The sequence below is a fragment of the Ascaphus truei genome, chromosome 4, assembly GCF_040206685.1.
Source record: "Ascaphus truei isolate aAscTru1 chromosome 4, aAscTru1.hap1, whole genome shotgun sequence".
NCBI classification, from domain to species: Eukaryota; Metazoa; Chordata; class Amphibia; order Anura; family Ascaphidae; genus Ascaphus; species Ascaphus truei.
The window spans coordinates 324,950,860-324,974,662 of record NC_134486.1 but is presented as its reverse complement, the minus strand read 5'-3'; the positions used below and the strand labels follow the sequence as shown (position 1 = coordinate 324,974,662).

Here is a 23,803-nt window from a genome sequence, read left to right as displayed (position 1 = left end):
CAGCAAAAAAACAACATAAGCGAAATAGTGAGCCAAACAAAGTAAACCTATCTCTGCTTTGGAGACTATCTACACATGTAGCTCAGCCCTCTCTGACTGGGTTGGTTAGCTAGGCTCTTTTCCAGCCCCAAATCATGGAGACATTTATCAATACACAAACCTAGATAATAGTCTTATATGCTAGGCTGCTGTAGGGGAAGCTTCTCTGCTCTCCTGGATCCGCACCCTTGTGTGCACAGAAAATGTCAGGCTCCAGGTTAGAATCTTGTCCTCTTTGTCTTGTGGTCAGCTTGTCGCTCAAGACATCTGCCCTTCCTTGGTTCAGCCCAGTTGTGGACTAAGGAATCTCTGCTCTGTCTCCAAAGTTCAGCTCAGGTGTGAGCAAAGGAGTCTCACTTCCTGTCTCAAAAGACAGGCTTTTCTAAGCAATCAGGCAGGTGGTGTTAGTTAATTGCCTACCAGCAGTTAACCACCACACTGCTGGATTAGAGGCACATTTGTGAACAGGGATAAGTCCCCTGTTACATACCTCCCCTGTTTGTGGGAAGCTTGGGCTTACCACGGCCAAAGTCTATAGTTAGTATGGGGAGTGACCCCCGTGGAGTCCGGTGCTCAATCGGGTTGTAATGCTGGGTGTAGAACTTTTAGCAACCTCAAAGGTGTATGGCCTTTGATAAAGTTCCTACTAGGAACGAAACGCGTCAGAGAAACAGGAGTCTCTGTGATGTCCAGCAATATGTCGAAATAAAGCTGATTTTATCTATACTACTTGGTTGAGATCCTGATTTGCAGTGCCCGCCTACAAACCTACTTTTGTTACCACGGCCAAAGCCCATCCTTCCACTCTCATTCGAGATCTTTCTGTGACTTGAATGAGAGTGGATGGAGGAAGAGAACCCTCTGTCCCACTGGGATTGGAGCCCTTTCTCCAGTTTATTTTTGTCTCCTCCCGAAGGTGCTTGAGATCAGCACTCCTCAGTCGCTCGAGGAGGACTTTTCCCAAGTAAAGTCTTTTTACCGAGTGCGCGGTCATGAGATTTCCATTGCGTCGGGCACTCCTCTTTTTGTAGACAAACTGTATGGCAACAGTTGTAGAGCAGTTAGGACTAGCCCTTCGAGTGTTCCGCTCCTGAAGCGGTCTTTCTGCACCTCCCCCACACAACGGAGTCGCCAGTTCAGCTTCTTTGGGACTGAGTTGCACCTCCACCTCCCTTTCCAGAGAACGTCCTATCTTTTCAGCTTCCTCAGTTAAGAATTCTTCTGGCTTTGATTCTGCACTCCTACCTCTGTTTGTTGCCTGTTGGGCAGCTGTAGGTTTGGCTAGTGCTTTCTTAGGTGGCTCAAACTTCGTAATCTTGTTTTGAAGGTGCGTGGAGTCCCCAACTCTCACTGTACCCTTGTCCTCATGGGCATTATTTACTGTGGGATACCGGTGCTTGGGCAGAGCCAATACCTTTTTCCGTATTGGAAGAATCTGTAAGTTACTGGTCTGCAGAGTCTCAACCTGTTTGAGTGGATCTTGCAAGTCTCTTCTCAGGGAATTTATCTGCGCACTTTGCTTTCTCTGAGTCTGTATCAGTGTCTCCTTCATATTCTGGAGCTCTATAATTTTTGTCGTTAAGGTTGTCGCTGCGTCTGTTTTCTCCTTGGTGTACTGACTCAAGGGAATGGAACAGTCTCTCTGTCTCTCCAGCTCTTGCTCCAGTTTCTGAGCCTTCTCACGCTCCCTTTCATACAGAGTCACCTGGTATCGATGCTCCGCCTCCAATGATTCTCTGAAGACATGCAGCGTGGCCTTTAGCTCCTCATACTGCTCTGTGGGGACATACTGGGTATTCAGACGTTCATGCAGCGCTTGTACCTCTTTAGCAGCCTGCAGCTTTTCTTCCTGCAGCGTTTGCTGCTTCTCCTCAGCATACTGGAGGTGTGTATGCAGACCTTGCAGTTGGTTCTGCAGTTGGTGCTCTGCTTCAAACTTTTCCTTGACTACGTCTGTCAACTGAAAATTTTCTTCTTTCAGTTTTAAGTTTTCTCTTTTTAATCTTGAATTTTCTCCTTTTTCAGTCTCTGTATTATTCAGGGCCTCTTTGCAGTCCTCCTTCCATTTACGCACATCTGCTTTGAGAATGACAATCTCCTGGCGTGAGACTTCCTTCTCTAGGTTGAGGGTCTGAAGCTCCTTCTGAGAAACTTTGAGATCTGTATCAAGATTGACAATAGTTTCTTTAGATATGTCCAGCTCTTCAGTGAGATGTTGTAGTTTCTTTCTGGAAACTTCCAGATCTGTGCGGCAGCTGTTGGCCTCATGATGTGAGGCATCGAGTGCTCTGCGGAGTGTATGAACCTCCTTCTGAGATACGTCTACGTCTGTCCGGACACTGTTGACCTCCTGTTGTGAGGCATTCAGCTCTATGCGAAGAGTGTGAACCTCTTGCTGAAAGACTGTCATCTGCTTTAGTGCCTCCTCATACTTCCGCTTCAGCTGAGTCATCATTTTATCAGATTGGCTCTGCTTTTCATCCATGGCGGAAATAGTAGAATTTGCAGTATCTAGCTCAGTCTTGAGATCGTCCAATTCTGTCCTGGCTGCAGAGTACATTGCGAGCACATGTTCCTGTAGCTTCACGTTATTTTTCAGTAGCTCCGCGTAACCATCTTTCTTTTGTTTCAATTGTTCACAGAGTATATCACAGTCGCGCCTGGCATTTTTCAGGGCATCCTCAGGGCTGGTCAAGGGATCGACACTCACTGGTTCTGGCTCCGCTTCCCTGGGATGGTTGGTTGAGGGTTCCTCACTGTTGGCACCGGACAGACAATTCTTTGGGGTACACGACTTCTGCCTTGGGCCCTCTGGATATTCGGTTAACCGCGGAACGAATTCTCCATTTTCTCTAGGCTGCAGGGCATCTCGGCCCCCCTTTTCCTCCACAGGATCTGTGGACGTGTCTGTTCCTTCCACGGTAAGTGAAGAACCGCTTTTCTTTTTCTTTTTCCGCCTTTTTGATTTGGATGACACCGTCCCTTCAGGGATACTGGGGTCTCCATCTTCATTTGAAGTTTTAGCAGCGTCACTGGATCCACCCGGCTTTTCTTGCAACTGTAATAGCTGACGGAAATATTCGGTGATCCACTGCTCCCACTCTTTCTCCTGCTGATCATATTCGTCATCAAAGGGAGCGGTCTTTTCGGTTCGTGCCGAGTTCAGGCACCCCCACCATTCTTGGGGTGTTATGTGGGTGTGACTCGGTTCACCTTCCCCGTAAGAGATGTCTTCCTCTTTATTGGACTGGAAGGGCCACTCTTCCGTGGGGTAGGGTTTATTACAGGAACGCTGCATCTTGTCCTCCATTTTTAGGCTATCAGGTGTAATTTTATTCCTGACCTCAGGAGTCGCTATTGCAGCTGTTGCCACTGTATTTGCTAGAACCCCCAATTGTGGTAGTGCTACAGGTGGGCATATTTTGCTTGTAGAGGTCGTAGCTCTCACAGGCATCTCTGTAGACTTTTCTTTCTTGGGTAAGTTTAACAATATCAGCAGTACTGTGCATGCATTTTCTCTTATCAGGTATACAAGATGTGCAGTTGCTAGGTAAAAACGTCTATTTGCTTTACACCATTTACTTGCTAGGTGTAATCTCTCATTAGGTATGCTGAATGTGTAGTTGCTAGGAAAAAACTTCTGTTTGCTTTACACCATTTACTTGCTAGGTAAAATACCTCCGCTTCAGCAACAGAATTTTTTTTTCTGGTTGAGTTCAGTAATTTTCAGTCTCATCTTTGGGTATTATGGCATTCACACTTCACACTTTGGGTGTCTGTTTTGCTCCCAAGATACATAGGTAGACTTTTTTTTACTTGCAAAAAAAAAAAACATTCTTTGCAGTGGAATATTACTTTCATTCCAGTCTTGTATCAATTTTCACACTTTTCTGCAAATACTCCATTCACAGCTGGTATCCCTATGCGGTGTGGCACCATCTGTATTCACTGCTTCAGCGAAACTTTTGAAAACAACAAACACCTATCCCTTTTTAAGGGCTGACTCACTTCTTGAACCCTGACTATGGCTGGAAGGCAAAACCCCTATTTCAATGACCATATTACACTTTGTGATAGGCAAATAAGGTTTAGCTGCTTCAGCAGTCTCTCTCCTCTTGGGATTGGGGAAAAGAGTCCATCTGTGGTTTTGTAGGTTTCAGTGAGTGTAAGTTTCCTGCCTGGGTGTGTATCCCTTTAATTCTGATCTCTGCTGCAGGTGAATCTTTGTTTTTGTTGCTCAGGTTTGTTTGCAAGACTGTATGCAGGCAAAAGCACAACAAAAAAAATTCCACAGGCAATCTCCAGCCGTTTAAACTTCAAAGGCCACCTCTCATCCCACTTCTTACACCATATGTAGGAGGACAGGCTTTATTGTGCCTGTCGCTTAAAACACAGCAAAAAAAATAACATAAGAGAAATAGTGAGCCAAACACAGAAAACCTATCTCTGCTTTGGAGACTATCTACACATGTAGCTCAGCCCTCTGACTGGGTTGGTTAGCTAGGCTCTTTTCCAGCCCCAAATCATGGAGACATTTATCAATACACAGACCTAGATAATAGTCTTATATGAAAAAGTCTTATCTGTTAGCTGGGCTGCTGTAGGGGAAGCTTCTCTGCTCTCCTGGATCCGTACCCTTGTGTGCACAGAAAATGTCAGGCTCCAGGTTAGAATCTTGTCCTCTTTGTCTTGTGGTCAGCTTGTCGCTCAAGACATCTGCCCTTTTTTGGTTCAGCCCAGTTGTGGACAAAGGAATCTCTGCTCTGTCTCCAAAGTTCAGCTCAGTTGTGAGCAAAGGAGTCTCACTTCCTTTCTCAAAAGACAGGATTTTCTAAGCAATCAGGCAGGTGGTGTTAGTTAATTGCCTACCAGCACTTAACCACCACACTGCTGGATTAGAGGCACATTTGTGAACAGGGATAAGTCCCCTGTTACATGTTCCTTCCTCGATTATAATAGGAACCAGGAGGTGAGGGTGTAGCGAAGGAGGGTTATCTTTCCCTTGAGAAGCAGAGAAAACAGTCTTTGAAATAGCATGCAGCTGATTTCTCCTAGGGCTCTGGAAAGAAGACCACCTGGACTTGTTTGGGCAATCAGCAAGATAGTGCCCATCGTTTCCGCAATATAAACAGAGATCTTCTGTTCGGCGTCTATTCCTTTCCCCGGTTGGGATGGTTCCCCGCAATATATTTACTTGCATCGGCTCCTCCTCAGTCTCCCTGGAGCGTCTTGGGGTACTGACATCTCTAAACCCGGGGTTGCTTGGCATGAACCCCTGTCTCTCCAATCGTCTTTCCGTAAGCCTGCGATCAATCTGGATGCATAAACGGACAAAGTCCTGAAATCTCTCTGGGGGCTCCCCCCATCTAGTTCGTCTTTAACTTGCTCCGAGGGACCCTGCCGAAAATGATATTTCTGCGCGGCCTCATTCCAATCAGTATCGTTAACCCATCTCCGGAATTCAGCGGCGTACTCAGCTGCCGAGCGTCTTCCTTGACAAAGATTGTTCAGAGTTGCCTCAGCAGTTGCACTACGATTTGGGTCATCAAAAATAAGACTCATGGCTTCGATGAACTCCTCCAGGTCCCTTAGTAGTGGGCTATCTTGTTCTAACATAGGGGAGACCCAAGCAAGGGCCTCATTCTTGAGCAGGGTTATGATCAGTCCAACCTGGGCTTCTTCAGTATGATGAATGGTGGGCTGAAGCTTGAGCACAAGTCTGCATTGATTAAGGAAATTCCGGAAAGATTGTTTTTTCCCCCAAAATTTTTCCGGAAGAGATATACGGGGTGCGGTTTGCACAGGCACAGTGTTTTGACCAGACAAGGTGATTAAGGCTGCACGTAGTTCACGATTCTCAGCTTCCGCGGTGGCGGCTTGTTCTTCCAAGCGGCCAAAATGATTGAACACGTGTCTTTGTTGTTCTTGGTAAACAACCATGATATGTTGTAAGTCATGGAGTGTCTGAAGAAGTAGTTGATTCTACGAAACTAGTTGGATGTAACATTCTATTGCCTTATATCTGCTTACATTGGCCTTTGTCTATGTATTGGCCTGTCCTGTTTTTTTTTCATCCTGTGTGCTGTTTTGGACACTTGTGAGAGACTTTGTAAGACTGTTCAAACTTCCCTATTGAATCCACCACTGCTGTGTAGACAGTGACGTCATTACACAGCGTCCCGCGACCGAGCGGCACCGTGGCACGCTGAGGGCACCCCAGCAAGCTGCGTTTTAACCTCGGTGCAGAGGATACACCTGCCGAGGTACAGGAGCAGCTTCATATCGGCCAGGAAGCAGGAGCGATTTCACCGAGCCCCAGTACCAGCTGCTGAACCTGCCTGCATGAAGGGAAATCCCCTTGGGAGTGAAAAGATTGACGTCCTGCCCCAGAATCAACTGAGCTGCAGCAGCAGCTGCCGAGTGGTAAACAGTGTGATACACACTACATGCCTTTTACCAACTTTTTTCATGTACGCAGATATATTACCCCCTTTTTAATTCTATAATATATTGTTGAATTTGCTTCACTATTTGGCGTTGTGCGCTGTTTTCTTTTGTTTCCATTCTCTTCATGGAGTGTCTGAGCCTGGGCCGGGTCTGTTCCAGCGGAATCCATGGTAGGGCCTGTTTATTCTGTCAAGGATTGGACTTCGGCTGAAGTGGATCCCAGTGGCAGGAACAGCAGGGAGCGAAGTAGGGGTCACAAGCAGAGATCAGAGGCAGGCGGAGATAGCGAAGTCAGGTAACAAGCAGGGGTCCGAGGCAGGCGGCAGGTAGCGAAGTCAGGTAACAAGCAGGGGTCGGCAACGAGGAGACTGGAACAGGATGATAGCAATAGCTAGCACAGCAGTAAACACAGGAACCTTGCAGGAGCTAAGGAACCAGTATAAACAGGCAAGGGAGGAACAGGAAAGGGAGGTTTATATATGCAGGCCGAAAGGTGGAGCACAGGTGCAGAGGTGTCAGGTATCAGAGTCTGGAATGTTCCTTAGTTTAGCAGCAGCAATCCCGGTGGACAAGTATAGGTACTGCAGGCTAGAACAAGACATTGAGAGTGGCAGCAGTCCCGGTGGCCAAGCATGGGTACAGCAGGCTAGAGAATATGACAGCATGACTGGACAGTTAATTTAGAGGGTTATTCCCTTCTTCGGAAGGATCGAACAAATAGAAGGGGAGATGGAGTATGTTTATATGTTAAACCGGATCTAAAACCTATTATAAGGGATGATGTTTATGAAGGGAACCATGAAAATGTAGAGACTTTTTGGATAGAAATTAGCAATGGAGGTAAAAGTATTAAGAAAATGTTTGTGGGAATATGCTATAAACCACCAAATATCTGTGAGATTGAGGAAGCTAAAATACTTTTGCAAATGGAAAAGGCATCAAAACTGGGTCACGTTTGCATAATGTGGGATTTTAATTATCCAGACATAGACTGGGACAATGAGATTAGCGTTACAACAAAAGGAAACAGGTTTTTGGGGGTGCTTAAAGACAATTATATGACCCAAATTATTGAGGAACCAACCAGGAGAGGGGTAATACTGGATTTGGTCATATCAAACAATGTAGTAGTAATAACAAATATTCAAGTCCTGGAACATTTGGATAACAGTGATCATAGCATGGTCTCATTTGAAATAAATTATCAAAAAATAGATTTCTTGGGTTCAACAAAGACCTTAAACTTTAGAAAGGCAGATTTTAATAAACTGAGGTCTATTCTAGTAGTAATACAATGGGATTATGTTTTTGCAGGGAACAATGTAGAAGATAAATGGACAGTCTTTAAAACATTGTTAGAAAAGCACACTTATCAGTGTATACCCTTGGGTAATAAGTATAAAAGAAATAAGTCAAAACCAATGTGGATAAATAAACAGGTAGGGAGGAAATGGACAAGAAGAGGAAGGCGTTTAGATTCTTTAAGTCAGAAGGGACGGAGACATTGTATCAGAATTATAAGGAATGTAGCGAAAAATGCAAAAGGGCAATCAAATTAGCAAAAATGGATAATGAAAAAAGGATTGCAATAGAAAGTAAGGTCAACCCTAAAACTTTCTTTAAGTACCTTAATAACAAAAAAATGAGAAAAGAAAATATAGGACCCTTTCAGTGTGAGATGGGTAGGCAGATTATTGGAGATAAGGAAAAAGCTGAGGTATTAAACAAATTCTTTGCCTCTGTGTTTACCAGGGAAGAATCAAGTTCAATAGTAGTGCCCCAGGAGGAAGCCATAACCTCCATATTAATGAACAATTGGTTAACTGAGGAGGAAGTTCATAAGCGACTTGAAAAAATGAAAGTAAATAAGGCACCTGGCCCCGATGGCATACATCCAAGAGTTCTCAAGGAGTCAAGCTCAGTAATAGCAAAACCATTACATTTAATATTCAAGGACTCCATTTCCACAGGCTCAGTACCACAAGATTGGCGTAAAGCAGATGTGGTGCCTATATTTAAAAAGGGAGCTAGATCACAACCGAGAAATTACAGACCTGTAAGCCTGACTTCAATAACAGGGAAACTACTTGAAGGTTTAATACGGGATAATATTCAGGAATACCTAATGGAAAACAAAATTATTAGTAATAGTCAGCATGGATTTATGAAGGATAGATCTTGCCAAACTAACCTTATTTGTTTCTTTGAGGAGGTAAGTAGGAATCTAGACCAGGGTAATGCAGTTGATGTGGTCTACTTAGATTTTGCAAAGGCTTTTGATACGGTTTCACACGAGATTGGTGTACAAAATAAAAAAAAATTGGACTCAGTAATAATATATGCACCTGATTGAAAACTGGTTAAAGGACAGACAACAGAGGGTTGTCATAAATGGAATTTTTTCAGGTTGGGCTAAAGTCGTGAGTGGAGTACCTCAGGGATCAGTACTGGGACCCCTGCTTTTTAACTTGTTTATTAATGACCTTGAGGTTGGGATCGAGAGCAAAATCTCCATCTTTGCTGATGATACTAAATTGTGTAAGGTAATAGAATCAGAGCAGGATGTAATTTCTCTTCAGAAGGACTTGGAGAGACTGGAAACGTGGGCAGGTAAATGGCAAATGAGGTTTAATACAGATAAATGTAAGGTTATGCATTTGGGAATAAAAAGGTGACTTACAAATGAAATGGAGATATATTGATGGAATCCTTGATGGAGAAGGATTTAGGAGTGCTTGTAGACTGCAGGCTTAGCAATAGTGCCCAATGTCATGCAGTAGCTGCAAAGGCAAACAAGATCTTATCTTGCATCAAACGGGCAATGGATGGAAGGGAAGTAAACATAATTATGCCCCATTACAAAGCACTAGTAAGACCACACCTTGAATATGGAGTACAATTTTGGACACCAATCCTAAGAAAAGACATTATGGAACTAGAGAGAGTGCAGAGAAGAGCCACCAAATTAATAAAGGGGATGGACAATCTAACTTATGAGGAGAGGCTAGCTAAATTAGATTTATTTACATTAGAAAAGAGGCGTCTAAGAGGGGATATGATAACTATATACAAATATATTCGGGGACAATACAAGGAGCTTTCAAAAGAACTATTCATCCCACGGGCAGTACAAAGGACTTGGGGCCATCCCTTAAGGTTGGAGGAAAGAAAATTTCACCAGCAACAAAGGCAAGAGTTCTTTACAGTAAGGGCAGTTAAAATGTGGAATTCATTACCCATGGAGACTGTGATGGCAGATACAATAGATTTGTTTAAAAAAAGGTTGGACATCTTTTTAGATGGGAAGGTATACAGGGATATACCAAATAAGTAGACATGGGAAGGATGTTGATCCAGGGATTAATCCGATTGCCAATTCTTGGAGTCAGGAAGGAATTAATTTTTCCCCTTAATGGGGTTTTTTGTTTGCCTTCCTCTTGATCAATAAGTAAGTATAGATATAGGATAAAGTATCTGTTGTCTAAATTTAGCATAGGTTGAACTTGATGGACCTATGTCTTTTTTCAACCTCATCTACTATGTAACTATGTAATGAGAAAACGGGAAGTGCTTCTGTCCATGTCATGATGAGTTAAGGGTCCCTGACAAGTAAGCAACCACCAGGGTGAAGCTTCTGCTAGCTGAATTCCATCTACAGTATATTTGCCAGCAATATCAATATTTTCACTGATAATTATTACTGCTTCAGTTTTATATCCTCAATGGATGGTCTTCTTTATTCTATCCATAGAGTTGATTTAAAATGTGACGACTGAAAGTGCATGAGAAAATTGCTTCAAAGTGGACAAGGAGCCTGAGCATAGATAGACATTTGCTAAATGTCTTGTTGTACCCTGCAGGTGCATTCACAGGTGCATTCAATCAGTTTTTAGAAAATTTTAGTGGAGAAATAATGATGACATCTGCTGCTATAGAACACACTGCACAGCAGCTGCAAGTTTGCCATTTGCATGTGCATAAATAAGTGCTTGGTTAGGGCTGGGACCCGCTGCGCCCGTTGGCGCGGGCGGCGGCGTGAGCTCAACTTACCATTCCGGTTTGAACTCACGATCGGGTCCCAGTCCCTCCTCACTTGTAACTTGCGACATACTGTGACGCGGCAGCCAGCAGGAGACACGAGAGAATGGTGTTCTCTTGCGGCAACGCGTCACATGGTACGCGAAGGGGCCAATCATAGACTGGCTCCCTTCAACGAATGGCAAGTGCTGTGAGCCCTGCTTTGTTTTGGTCCCCGCCCCCCCTCCGTCATGGCCGCGCCCCCTCACGTCATGGCCGCGCCCCCTCACGTCATGGCCGCGCCCCCCCCCCGACCCGTTTGGCCACGCCCCCCTCGCTCCGAGAAAAGTATCCTGTAGACCGCAGATCGCGGTACAGCGAGTTGCACGCGCCGCCGGCAAGCAAGCCAGCCGTGCGGACGCGTGCAACGGGACCTTAGCCTTACTGTGTAAATAGATTACAGCTTTCATGAATGACTTTGCATAGAAAAGTGTATCAGTAAAAAAGTGAGTCAACGTGTATTTTCCAATAACTTTGTGAGGAAATGTGTGAATGCAAAGGACTATGGACTAGATTCACTAAAGGTCAATAAAGGTACAAATTGGCATTATGAGGGTTTAGAGGCAATTTTATTTATCAACCTATTCACTAATCGTCAGTGACAAAGGGCTTTTTACCACTGCATTATGTCCATGATATTTTATATGTGGTGTGTGCAAATAAGCATGCAAATTTGTAATTATTGTTAAATGACTAGTTCACATGCTATTTACTAAACTACAATATCTAACGATATAGGACAAGTCCTCCCAAAATATTGCCAATTTCTTCACCTCCACTTCAGCTGCTCCACTATTCAAATCCCGACACTGGCTTCCAATATCTTCTATAGAATCAAATGTAAAAACACAGCTCTCAGCGACTCTGCCCCCGCCCCTTAAATCTCAGCCCTCATCCACAAATTTATTCAAAAAAGCCCCCTGTGTTCTGCCCATGATATCCACCTTTACTCCTCCCTGATTACCTCCTTGTACTCCCGCCTACAATACTTCTCCCATGCTGAGCACTATCTCCCTGGAATTGCCTACCATGTACCATCAGGCTCTCCCCCAGCTTTCAGACATTTAAAATCTTCCTGAAAACTTCCCTTTTCAAGGAAGCTTGCATACTCCTAACATCCAACGCCCTCCGCTCCCCCCAACCCTAGTGGGCCCAGCTGTGCGACTCGACCAATCTCCACGCTATCTAACAACCCTTAACATCTACACCCGCAAACCTTAATGGGATCAGCTGGGCGGCTGGACCATACTCCATTCTGAGGCATACGCCATCCCACAATAAGCAGCCATTCTGTTTCTGTTTCCCTTATTAAGCAACCTTCTGTTTCAACATTGTCCCCCTTTCCCTCTAGATTTTAACCTCTTACGATCAGGGCCCTCAATACCTTTTGTATTTGTTTGTGCTTAGTCGTCCTTATTTGGTATGTAACTCTGTTCATGTAATTTACATCTCTCTGTACCCTGATGGTACTGTGCTGTGGCAAATGTTGGCGCTTTACAAATAAATGATAGTAATAATCACCTACCCCAGGCTGGAGTTATGATATCTTGACTATGTACTGTATATAGTGAGCACTATACACAAAGGAAAGATAACCATCATGATGCTGCTGTAAAGCTACAGTTATGTGCAGCAATCACGTTACTGGATACAGTATTTCTTCCATCTGGCTCAGGTTAAGAAAAAAACATAATTTTTTTGCTGATGTTTACTTTTAACAAATATCGTATGCTGTATTACTTTAGAAGCATCCATTTGTTAACCTTATCATGACAGTATAACTAAGTAAATCATTTCTAAGACTGTTTTTTCCCCCATAAATTATGCAGACAATCTCGACTTTTAAAATGCTAGTTAGAAGCTATATTAATTTCTCTTACCCTAATCTACAGTAGTTACAATCATAAAAAACATTTACTTAATTTAATATTTTAAACATTTGCCAAGAAGTAGGATAAGGTAGGACAAGGGAGCGCAATCTTTTTTCCCTGCGCCCCCCTGCTGGCTGTTCTCCTCTCCCCGTGACCCCCCCCCCATCTTACCTCGGCTCCAGATGGCCAGAATAGCTTCAGTGTGGGCAGAAGTGATGTAGGATTCCAGGGAACAACATGGTCATAGGCGCTTTAGTGTGTGTGCGCTGTCAGCGCTGAAGCCTCATAATATGATGTAAGAGGCAGAAAGCATAATAAAACAGTGAACCTTTGATTGGAACTCCAAGGAACTACATTTATAAATGACTTTGATGGTAAATTAATGAATGAGTTCTCCATAATTTAAGGTTTGTTGGGATGAGTGATTGCAAAATGATTTTGGACATACTGTATGAGAGGTAGAGTTTGATAGTGCTGAATGCGTGAGTGAATGATCTGAGGGATGTAGCACTGCAGGTGGAGAAGGCAAAATTACTTCTGTGGAAATCAAATGGGATGCAGGTTAAATGAGAGATGAGAAATTCATGAATTTTATCCAGGCGGTGGAGTGCTTCCTGCTGTTTCATATTAATTGATTAACTTGAATGGAGTGAATGTGTAAGGCATGATTAGGTCACTGCAGTGGTATTCAGATTGGTAGTGGTCAGCTGCAAGGTTTTTACTACCCGGACTTAATTAACATTCGATGTGGAATTTATGTTACAGGGATAGCCTTGTCTGTCTCCACATGAACAGCATGATTGATGGGAAGTTAGATAATGCCTTGTTGGTAATTTAGGAAGTGACTTTGTTGTCTCTATGAAACTGTGTTTGGTGAGTTCAGACAAGGCCCTGAGTAGAAGTGAAGGGGTTGATTTAAAATAGGGCATATGTTTGTGGGCATTGATTGGGAAATATAAATGCGTTGCCCATTTGTTGGGAATCTTGGCATTCTAAGAAATAGCAGAGAAGCGAGGGACAAATGTTTCTGAAGACTTGCGGAAAAAAGGGAGTATGTTTCTGGTGAAATAGCAAAAATTAGTTCTAGTGTTTTAAGATGACGAGTCCATATGGATTGGTCAGACTATGGGCATAGACTGGGGTATATAGGAGGAATGTAAAAAGGTATGAATAAAGGAGCACCATTGAATAATAATCTGAATGGCATAATTAAAGTAGCCTAAAATCAATTGAAGCTCTTGACTAGAGCACGAATGTGAGGAAAATGACTCAGCCAGGTTTGCATATGGTAGAGTTTGTCCAAGTGTAGACTTGCTGTTTTGGATGTGGAATCTAGATTTGTCCCAAAGAATTTGATGGAAGTGATGGGGCTGATGGTCTTATCTACTGGAATTAGAACCCCAAAGAGAAGGAAAAGGGGCAGATGATACAGTATAACCAATACACTTAAATAATGTAATGTAAGTCTTTATTTAGCGCCATTAATGTACATAGCACTTCACAGTAGTAATACACGTGACAATCATATAAATAACAAATAACAAAAATAACAGATCATGGGAATAAGTGCTTCAGACATTAAAGAAAATATTTCAGAAGAGGAGTCCCTTACAATCTAATTGGTATATGGAAGAACGTACAGAGACAGTAGGAGGTCATTCTGGTAAGTGAGTCTGCAGGGGCCAAGCTTTATGTATCATGTTTATAGTATTAGCCACGGTGCTAATCATATGCTTCTTTAAGCAAGTGTGTCTTAAATTGGGTCTTAACGGTGGATAGAGAGGATGCTAGTTGGGTATTGAGGGGAAGGGCATTCCAGAGGCATGGCAATCAATGAGAAAGGTTTAAGGCAGAAGAGGGCTTTAGATACAAATGGGGAAGAGAGAAGACATCCTTGAGCAGAACGCAAGAGTTGTGATGGTGCATAGCGAGAAATTAGGGCTGAGATCTAAGGAGGGGCAGAAGAGTGTAAAGCTTTAAATGTGAGGAGGAGAATTGAGTGTGAGATGCGTGATTTGATAGGAAGCCAGGAGAGTGATTTCAGCAGGGGAGACGCTGAGACGGATTTAGGAAAGAGTAGAGTGATTCCTGCAGCAACGTTTAGTATAGATTGTAGGGGAGTGTGAACAAATACGATAAGCGCTAAAGAATGAGAGAGAAGTAAAGATTATAATAAATCTTTGTCACTTGTGTCTTTAATGAGGGAGGGGGGGAAGGGGGATGGAAGGAGAGAGAGGGAGGTCATGAATGAGATATAAGGTATACAATAATAACACTCACACAGCCATGTGTGAGTGAGTGCAAAAACACTCTTGATACTTTTATTCAAGTTCAATGCTGCTCTTCTGTCTCTCAGCACTCTCTCGGTGTGGCGACATGGGATAACAGATACCAGAAGTGAAAAAGTGACAATTTATTGATAAAACAAAGATAAGTGCAGTACAGTATACAAATGCTCGTGCAGGCTCCAAAGGACTTTCTTCATCGTTCCGCTTTGGTTGGTTCCCGATCCGTGTCCGGAGTGTGGGACCATAGACAGGCAGCTTCCGTGAGCTATGGTGGCTGACGGCAGACAGAGTTCCTCCACAAGAACTACGCATTTCGCATAAAGAATGCTTCGTTAGGTTCCTGTGGAGGTTGAGCTTGGCGGTCTTTAAAGACTTGTTGCTTGATGCTGTAAAATTAACTAATTAATGGCTAATTGCAATAAGGTGCTTATGGTATGCTGAAACAATGTACGTTTGTTTATAATGACTTGTAGTGTCATAATTTGGGGCAAAAACAAGAGTTCCATATTCCCATAATTGCAGATCTAAAAAATTAGTATGGACCTGCAATTATTGGGAATATGGAACTCTTGTTTTTTTGTGTGAGGAAGGAGGGAAGAAAGAAGGTAGGACTGGAAGAAATGAAGGCAGAGTTAGGATGACTGCACACTCGTGTGTACAGTCATACTGCATCATTGATAGGAAAGATATGTGGAAGTAGGAGGCTGCTTAAAACGACCTTGGGAGCCCCCATAATCGCAAGCGTCAGATTTATAATTGTAAAAACACTTTTGCAGGTGATTTAAGATTCTGGAAGTCAAACATTCCAAAAGTATCCGATTCGTGGCAACCATGTTCAACAGATATAGAGACGGCATCCTATGCACTGCTCTCACATTTCAGTCAAAATCGTGCCGCTGAAGGGATAGCAGTGATGAAATGGCTGAGTCAACAGAGAAATCACCTTGGGGGATATTCATCTACTCAGGTTAGTTGCAGCTATCTATGTGCAATATATCATGAGAACATTATAATTGAGTCAGTATATCAAAAACACCTGCTACAATTTGAATTAATGAATCACCTGATTTATCAATGTAGATTGGTTTGTCAACTAAAACCTATGTTACAATATTATACAATATTGAGTAAAACGCCTAAGTTTAACAGTACTGCTATAATTGCATGGCTGTGCTTTGGTACACACTTTTTATTTATATGGAAAACTCTTTTAAAACGCTGTTTTTTATATTGCTTACAAGACAAGTGAAACAAATGTATTTCCTGTGTATGAAGAGGTAAGTAAGCTTTTAAAGCATTAGTCTGTGCTACTCATTTTTTTCCGATTACCAGTACTGGTACTTCTATGAACTGAATCATAGTGTTAGAGCTCCAGTGACCATGGAGTACCCAATATATGTTCTCTACTGCACTTGCTCCTGTTGTATTCTGTAAGTCTCCTTTTATTCAATTTAGATTGTATGCTCTGCAGGGCAGGGACTTCTTAATTCCTGTTTTAAACATCCTGTTTAAGTGCTTAGTTTATTGTCTACCTGTAAAGTTTGTATTTTAATTCTGTAAAGCTCGGAGTAGGTTTGTGGTCCTATATAAATAAACATATACAGTACATATAGACATACAATTTTTTAACTATGTTATCTACCACGCAAGAATCTTCATCTGATCGACACAATATGGCTGCTGGTTTCAGCTTTGTTGTTGTGGATAATAGATAAAAACACTATTTAATCAGGGGATAGCATTGCGACACCCTATTTGACAACCCCACCGACCATATTGGCTGATATTTCTGGAACTAGTTGGATGACAGTAGTTCAGCTCGGGAGATTCCCACCTGGTTCAGGTAAACATTTTAGTGGTGAATGCTGTTTTTATAAACCTATTACTACTGATCATTTATTTATTTATCAAATATTTTACCAGGAAGTAATACATTGAGAGTTACCTCTCGTTTTCAAGTATGTCCTGGGCATAGAGTTAAGACAAATAGGAATTTTTATTTGATATACTTCAAAGAATGGGAATATCAGGCATGTTTCTTAACATGATTAGATTAGGATGAAGGTCCAAAGGCACGGATCATGGCAGCGGGAATGCTCACCCAGGAATTCAATTTATACAGAGGAACAAGGCAAGGGTGTCCCTTGTCGCCATTGCTATTGAACATAGCAATGGAACCATTGTCTATGTTCAATAGGGACATGGCAGACTATGAAGGAATTGAAATAGGAAATAAGGAAGTGAAGTTGGCTCTTTTTGCGGATGACCTTCTGATGCTTGTCTCTAATTCGGAAAAAACGGAAAAATATATATGAGACTTAAAGAATATGGAAAATGTATGGGGTTTATAGTTAATGCCTCCAAAACTGAGATTCTAGTGCTGTCTCGCAACAATAATGTTAGGTGGGATGAAGACCTTCCTTTTAAAAAGACAAGACAGCCATTCAAATACTTGGGGGTTAATATAGACCCCGAACTAGAAAAATTGTACGCAAGCAATTTTAAATCAATCATAACCAAAGAGATTAAAGAGCTGGAAAGCTGGCAAAGCCTCCCATTGAATTTAGCGGTTATATGCCAACTCGTTAAGATGATCAGATTCGCTAGGATTATATATCCATTGCAGATGCTGCCTATCCTGGTTCGCCATGCAGACATAACATTTATTAATAGTGCAATAAATAAGTTTATATGGAACAAAGGCAGAAATACAATTGCAATGTAAAACTATTTCTCCCAAAGCAACTTGGTGGAGTGAGTTTACCTGACATTAGAAAATACGATTTGGCATGCATAGCCAGGCATATGGGAGACTGGCTAATAGACAAAGAAATGTATTCCTGTACAAAACTTGAGGAACAAATGGTGCTCCCAATGATGCTGAAAGAGATCCTACACACGACTTGGGGAAATATACCTTTAGTAATTAGTGGGAATCCACTGATAAAAGATACATGGGCCACGTGGATGACACTGAGAAAAAAGTGTGGAATATCCTACAAAATATCCAAATTTCTGCCTATTCAAGATAACATGATTTGAACCAGGTCGATCTCAAAATATATGTTTAAGACGTGGGAAACCAAGGAAATAAAATATATAGGGCAGCTGGTAGATACCGAACGGAAACACTTTATTTCATTTGAAGAGCTCAGACTTAAGAAGGAATTCCAACAATCTCACTACTTCCCCTACATGCAGATGATACACTACTTTACAAAGCTAGAGAACTATAAGAATGAGATATTAGAAAACAACATGTTTGATAGCTACCTGTAATTTAGGACTGAAAATAATATTACATATTCGATCTCTGAATTATATGATTGGATCCGAGATAAAGACTATGGCAAGCAATTGCAAAAAGTGGCAGCCAAGTGGAACAAGGACATCCCAGAAATAACTGAGATTGACTCTTTGCTGGTAGGTTTGGGTAGAACCAGGAATATAATAATATCGGAGACATGGACGGAATTACAAATTAAATTACTACATAGAGCATATTATGCATTTGATGTCCAATATAAACAGATAGAAAATGATAAAAATAAATACCCGAAATGTCTGCTTATTAAAGCGGATCTAAAACACTGTGTACGTTTGTGCTCACCACAAACAAGGCTTGACCCCGGTACTGAGGTGGGAAAGTATAGAACTGCACACCCAAAGCAGCGGAGGCACGCCTGGAGGGTGGATAGTCAAGATCGCCAGGTTTGGGTTGGAGAGAGTGGGTTAGTCGTGATACTTGCCAAAGTCGTAGGTAGGTGCCAGGAGGATAGTCAGAGTACATAGTGCCGTGGTCAAGGGTTGGAGCTGGGAGAATAGTAAATGGTCCATTTGCCGTAGTCAGGAATGGAGAGGGTCAGATGGTCAGAAGGCAAGCTGGGGTCGATAATCCAGAGCAGGGTCCAAAGTCTAGCCGGGTCGGTACACTGGGAAAGAAGCAGCAACAGGTAAGCAAAAGCAGAAGGAACAAGGCAGAGACAGAGATGTGGGAACACAAGGCTACCAATAACTATGCTCAGCCAAAGAGGAAGTGACAGAGCTGAGCATATATGGAGGCAGGAATCCAATGAGAGAAGGGGGTGGAGCGGAGGAGCGACCTCTGCGGAGAGAGGGATAGGCTGTGAGAGGCAGGAGACAGGTGAGGGCGACATTAGAGTTGACGCACAGCTGGGGAGCGGTGCACGCGCGTCACATGTGCGCCGCATGGGGTGGCACAAGCGGAGGGGCGGAGCCAAGCTCCATAGGAACTGTGAAAGCCCTGAGTGGGCGCGCGTGCTCTGTAAGGTGCGTGGGAGGCTCTGCAGCAGGAGCCAAGGAAGAAGAACACCGCGGGAGATGCACTCTCAAGTCACTTGCAGTCGGATGCTGTTAAGCAGGAGGTAAGGAGGGAACATGCCGCAAGGGACGTGTTCCCCGATTCCTTACACACTGCCTATGGGAATGCCCATGTATATCTGATTTTTGGGACCAGGTTCTAATACATATACATGACACGACAAAAGTGTTAACTTTGAAGGAACCTCTATCGGTTTTATTTGGGAACATGGAGGGGGGAAGAAGTTAATAGGGACTCAGGAATCCCAAGGATTGCTGAAATTGTACTCCTGGCAGCTAGAAAGTTTATAATGGTGCAATGGGCGAAGTATGTCCCTCCAAACGTGGAAACGGTTAAAACATATCTCACTCAGCTAATAACCATGGATAAAATGGAAACAGAGACCAATAAGGAACAAAAAACAGAGATTTTTTTTACAGAATGGGAACCCTTTATTGACTCCCTATCACAGAGTGAAAAAGACCAAATATATCAGGCTTTCGCGCACACATCCTGGAGTCTCCTGCGGCAAAGAACCAGGTTAAACGGGAATCTAGACAGGAGAACAGTATATCCGAACCTAACGTCTGTAATATGTGTCTGACTAAAGTTATGTTTTGTACATTCTGTGAGTTAATAATTTCATTTCAAAATTGTGTATTTTTGAGTTAAGTTTGAGCATCTGATTTATACCTTTTTACTTATGTATATTTTTTCTTTTAAGTATAATTTAAACATGGGAAATTGCAAAGATGTGTTGAAATCTGTCATGTTTACCAGCAATGTTGAAAAATCAATAAAAAGTAAAATGAGAAGAGAAAAAAATCGAGAGGAATGACTAGATTTCCCTTTGAAGGGATTCGTTCAAAGTGGTTTCTTACAAGGGTGCCCCTATTTAGCGCATTTACTTCTATTGCTCTCACAGATCTGTAGTAACCCCAGTAGTCCACCCAGCTGCACCAGTGGGGGACAGTATTTGAAGGGGAGGGTGTATCAGACAGTCAGGAGTGGGAGGAAGGTCCCAAATACACATTTTAGGCAGAAATATGTATTGGTTCGTTTCTATCCCGGATTTGGTTTCTAGAAACAAAATTATGGTATATTTTAAACTGACCAGCGGGTCTCTCGGACAGTTCTGGTTCCGGAGGTTTGGATTTTTGAACCCATGGAAGTGCCCATCATTAATTAACATGCTCTTTATTTATTAATTCTTCATTTTATTTTATTACTTATTTAATAACTCCAGGAGGCACTTGTTGTTTGCGTACAAAACTCCTATTTTGTTTAATGTGCATGTACAGTTCTGTAGTTAAATGTCCCGTGGTTCACGGACAGATTTATCACATATGCTATTTAAAATATCTACAGTACAAATGTTTGAAAACATGCTAACAATGTTTTTATGGAGTTGCTTAATTTTTACTACTGCTTGTCTGCCTTGATAATTATTAGATTTTCCATATAAATAATTTGCAAACTAAACTTATGAAAATGATATTGTTCCTTGTGGATGCTAATGTGTATATTAAAGATTTTAGATTGGGTCTTTATAGATCAGGACAAACACACAAAAAAGAGCGCATAGAAAGAATGTATCAAAAGAAATTATCTTTATATGGTAAAAATAAATACGTTAAAAACTTGTATTGACAATCAGGTAGTCAGTCATAAAGAAGTCATCTCCCCACACCGAGGAAACAGATGACTTCTATATAATTGATTTTACAGATTTTCAATGTACGTTTTTTTAACTTGTTTTCTTACCATGTAAAGAGAATTTTTATTGATACATTCTTACTATGTGCTCATTTTTGTGTGTTTGTTGTTATCCAGTTTTCCACGTTTATCGAGGGAGAATCTAGAGCAGCAGGAAGGACTGCAATATCGAGAGGGGATTATAAGGTTGTTCTGGACCTGCTGCGTACTCATCTGTTTGCCTCTTTATACAGTAGATTAGTTAATCATTTATGTGCCTTCTGTTTTGACAGGATACCATAGTAGCTTTGCAAGCATTGTCTACCTTTGCATCTATGTATACTGTCGGTAAAACTGCATTAAGGATTTTAGTGGATGAAGTCCATATGGAGCATCAAGCAAGTTTTAGAATCAATTCGGAAAATCGCATGCTGCTTCAGACCAAAAAGGTAAGCAATTAACCAAGAACGTTAACGATTACGATTTTGTAAAGTTTATTACAGTTTTCACAAAATTAAATACTCTTTTTTTAGATTACTGTGGGACAAGCTATGAATTTTAACATTTCTGCAGAAGGATTTGGCTTTGCCTTATTGCAGGTATGTTTACCGAAATGTTGAAATGAATCACTTCATTAGCTGTTTTCACTAAAAATTTGTTTTGATAATGTTAGTTATTTTAAATACTTTTAGATGTCTACTTATCACAATTATAGGCAGCAAGGTAATACAAAATTAAAAACCTGCGCACATGCACCCTTTAGTGTGACCTTGTCATGACCAGTGGACTTTTCTTGCTCACATCTATGAGATTAAGCTCTGCAGATCAAAGCGAGCTGTAGACACAATCACAACAAAAAGGAAGGACTTCCTCTTTGGTTTCTGATATAAGGGAGAAGATTGTGACCATGTGATTACTGCCCAAATGATCACAGTCATGGTGCAGGAAGTCTAGGGGCACTCAAATGCTGCATATAGATCTTCTGGCACCACAAAGGATAAAAACCTGTACACACACATCATGCAAGCATAGGGAGTTATGTAAAAATAAGCAACAATGTCTGGCATTCACTAAGCTTTGATAAGTGTCCTCAGAGCTTGAGCCAATGTTACCTGCCTCCCAGCATGGTTGGTGTGCAGTTACCCAGTTATCACTTCTTGCAACTTCTGCAAAAATCATCCTTCTTGTGTGGCATGTTAATCTTAGGAGGAATGTTAACCTCTTCAGTAATCTTAACCTTTTCAGTACCAGATTTGCATAAATATTTGTATCGCACTACCATTGACTTGGAAGGCACTTAATGCTGTATCAGGGTCAGATACATCCTAGTGCATCGCTCCAAGTATTCTATTAAATATATTTTCTGACATATGTGAACTATAGTACACTAAATTATGTGACTTCCATTAACCCTTGTCAGAGTTTAATGAATCACCCCAACGTAAAAAAAAAAATGCTGTATGGTGCTCTAGAACATTGATCAAAGCAATAGCAAGTCCATAAATATATTCTCCAACTGTGAAAATCCTAGGAGTATGAAGGAAATGATAGACCAAAAATCATATATAGATAACACCTATTTCCACTATGACACGATGGCCTGGATGGAGTTCCACTAAGATAAGTAACAACTCCCACTTGCTAGTGTCCAGTCAGATTAATCGCTGTGGAACAGTAAAAAGGTGTATAAGAGTAGTATTACTCACATCTGGATGGTCTTCATGATATTCCTCCTCTGGTGTGTGCATCCGGTCTTCCAAGAGTGACAACAAGGCAATGTAGGAAGGTTGGAGCACAACTGGACACAGGAAAAGAAGAACAAACTGCGAGAGAGTGTGTGTCCCATAAAAATATTTAATGGATCAAACCATAAAAATACAGTGAGCCCACGGGCCCCCACCAACGCGTTTCAAGTGGAACGCTCTTTATCAAGGTGTATATTGACCCCCTCATACCTGGTCTCTGATATATACCCAGTTTCCCACCATCCGTTCCCATCCGCTCGGCGCCAGACACAAGTGGCGCGTCATGCGCGTCGCGCAATGGTGACGTCAGCGCGCACTGCGTGTATACAGAATAATCAAACTTTATTAACAATTGACGATTTTCAACAAATTCTGATAATAATGAACTCAAATACAAAAATAAATATACATAGACCTAGCTATACAATGCCTTTATAACATACAGTATTAAAACCTAAATATTAAAAAAGGGAAGGGAAAAAAACCATATCCTTCCACAACCTATAAGCTTAAACACATACAAATAAATTAAAAATAAACACTAATAAAAATCAAAAACCGTAAATCATACACATACATAATGTATGTATATCATGATTAACACCTGAAAAAACATCCTATAGTGAACCATGGAGCATATTCTCCTGTAATGCATAAACAAATACTGTAAGAGTAATAGTATAAAATCAAAATTGAAGTACATAATTATTTTAAATGCAAAAAGGAGAACGTGGTCCAGAGGTGCAGATCCAAAACCCTGTATCTAAATGGTTAAAAGAAACCGAGAAGGAAGTCCTAGGAGTTTAGTCAAACCATAGACTGATAAGCATAATAATGGAATAACCAATAAATTATACAAACAAGTGCATGATTTTAGATATGATACAAGTATAAACATACAATTGCACATTTGCATAATATTTAGGCACCCTTATGTTCTTATCTGTCATACCATATGTTGATACATATATTCAAATTCTGAATGATAGGGAATCATCTACATTTGTGAAACCGTCATCCTAATTAAACAAACTCAGGATGAAGCACGAAATTAATCTAGCAGAAAACATACTTTTGCAGACAATTAATTTAGCAGACAAAACAAAGTAGGGGGAGCGAGGGATAAGTAGATGCACAGATAAAACAAATACAGACAATTAACCACAGAGTGATCCCAGTAAAGGGGGGAAAGGGGGACGGTGAAAAATTAAAATAGATACACTATATATTAAATGCTTACACGGCCGTGTGTAAACCCAATCCCAAGATGGTATCTTTGTGGTAGATGGTGACCCTTCCGCAGTTGAGTGCAGGAGGGGT

The 23,803-nt window shown here is 41.6% G+C and overlaps 1 protein-coding gene across 1 annotated transcript in view; it reads left to right on the top strand.

The window, feature by feature from the left end:
• Positions 1-23,803, top strand: part of CD109 (CD109 molecule) — a 220,784-nt gene that overhangs the window by 156,476 nt on the left and 40,505 nt on the right. The window contains exons 27-29 of the mRNA XM_075598010.1: positions 15,499-15,689; positions 21,032-21,187; positions 21,272-21,337. Coding sequence (XP_075454125.1) covers positions 15,499-15,689; positions 21,032-21,187; positions 21,272-21,337 — 413 coding nt within the window. The remainder of the gene's footprint in view (positions 1-15,498; positions 15,690-21,031; positions 21,188-21,271; positions 21,338-23,803) is intronic.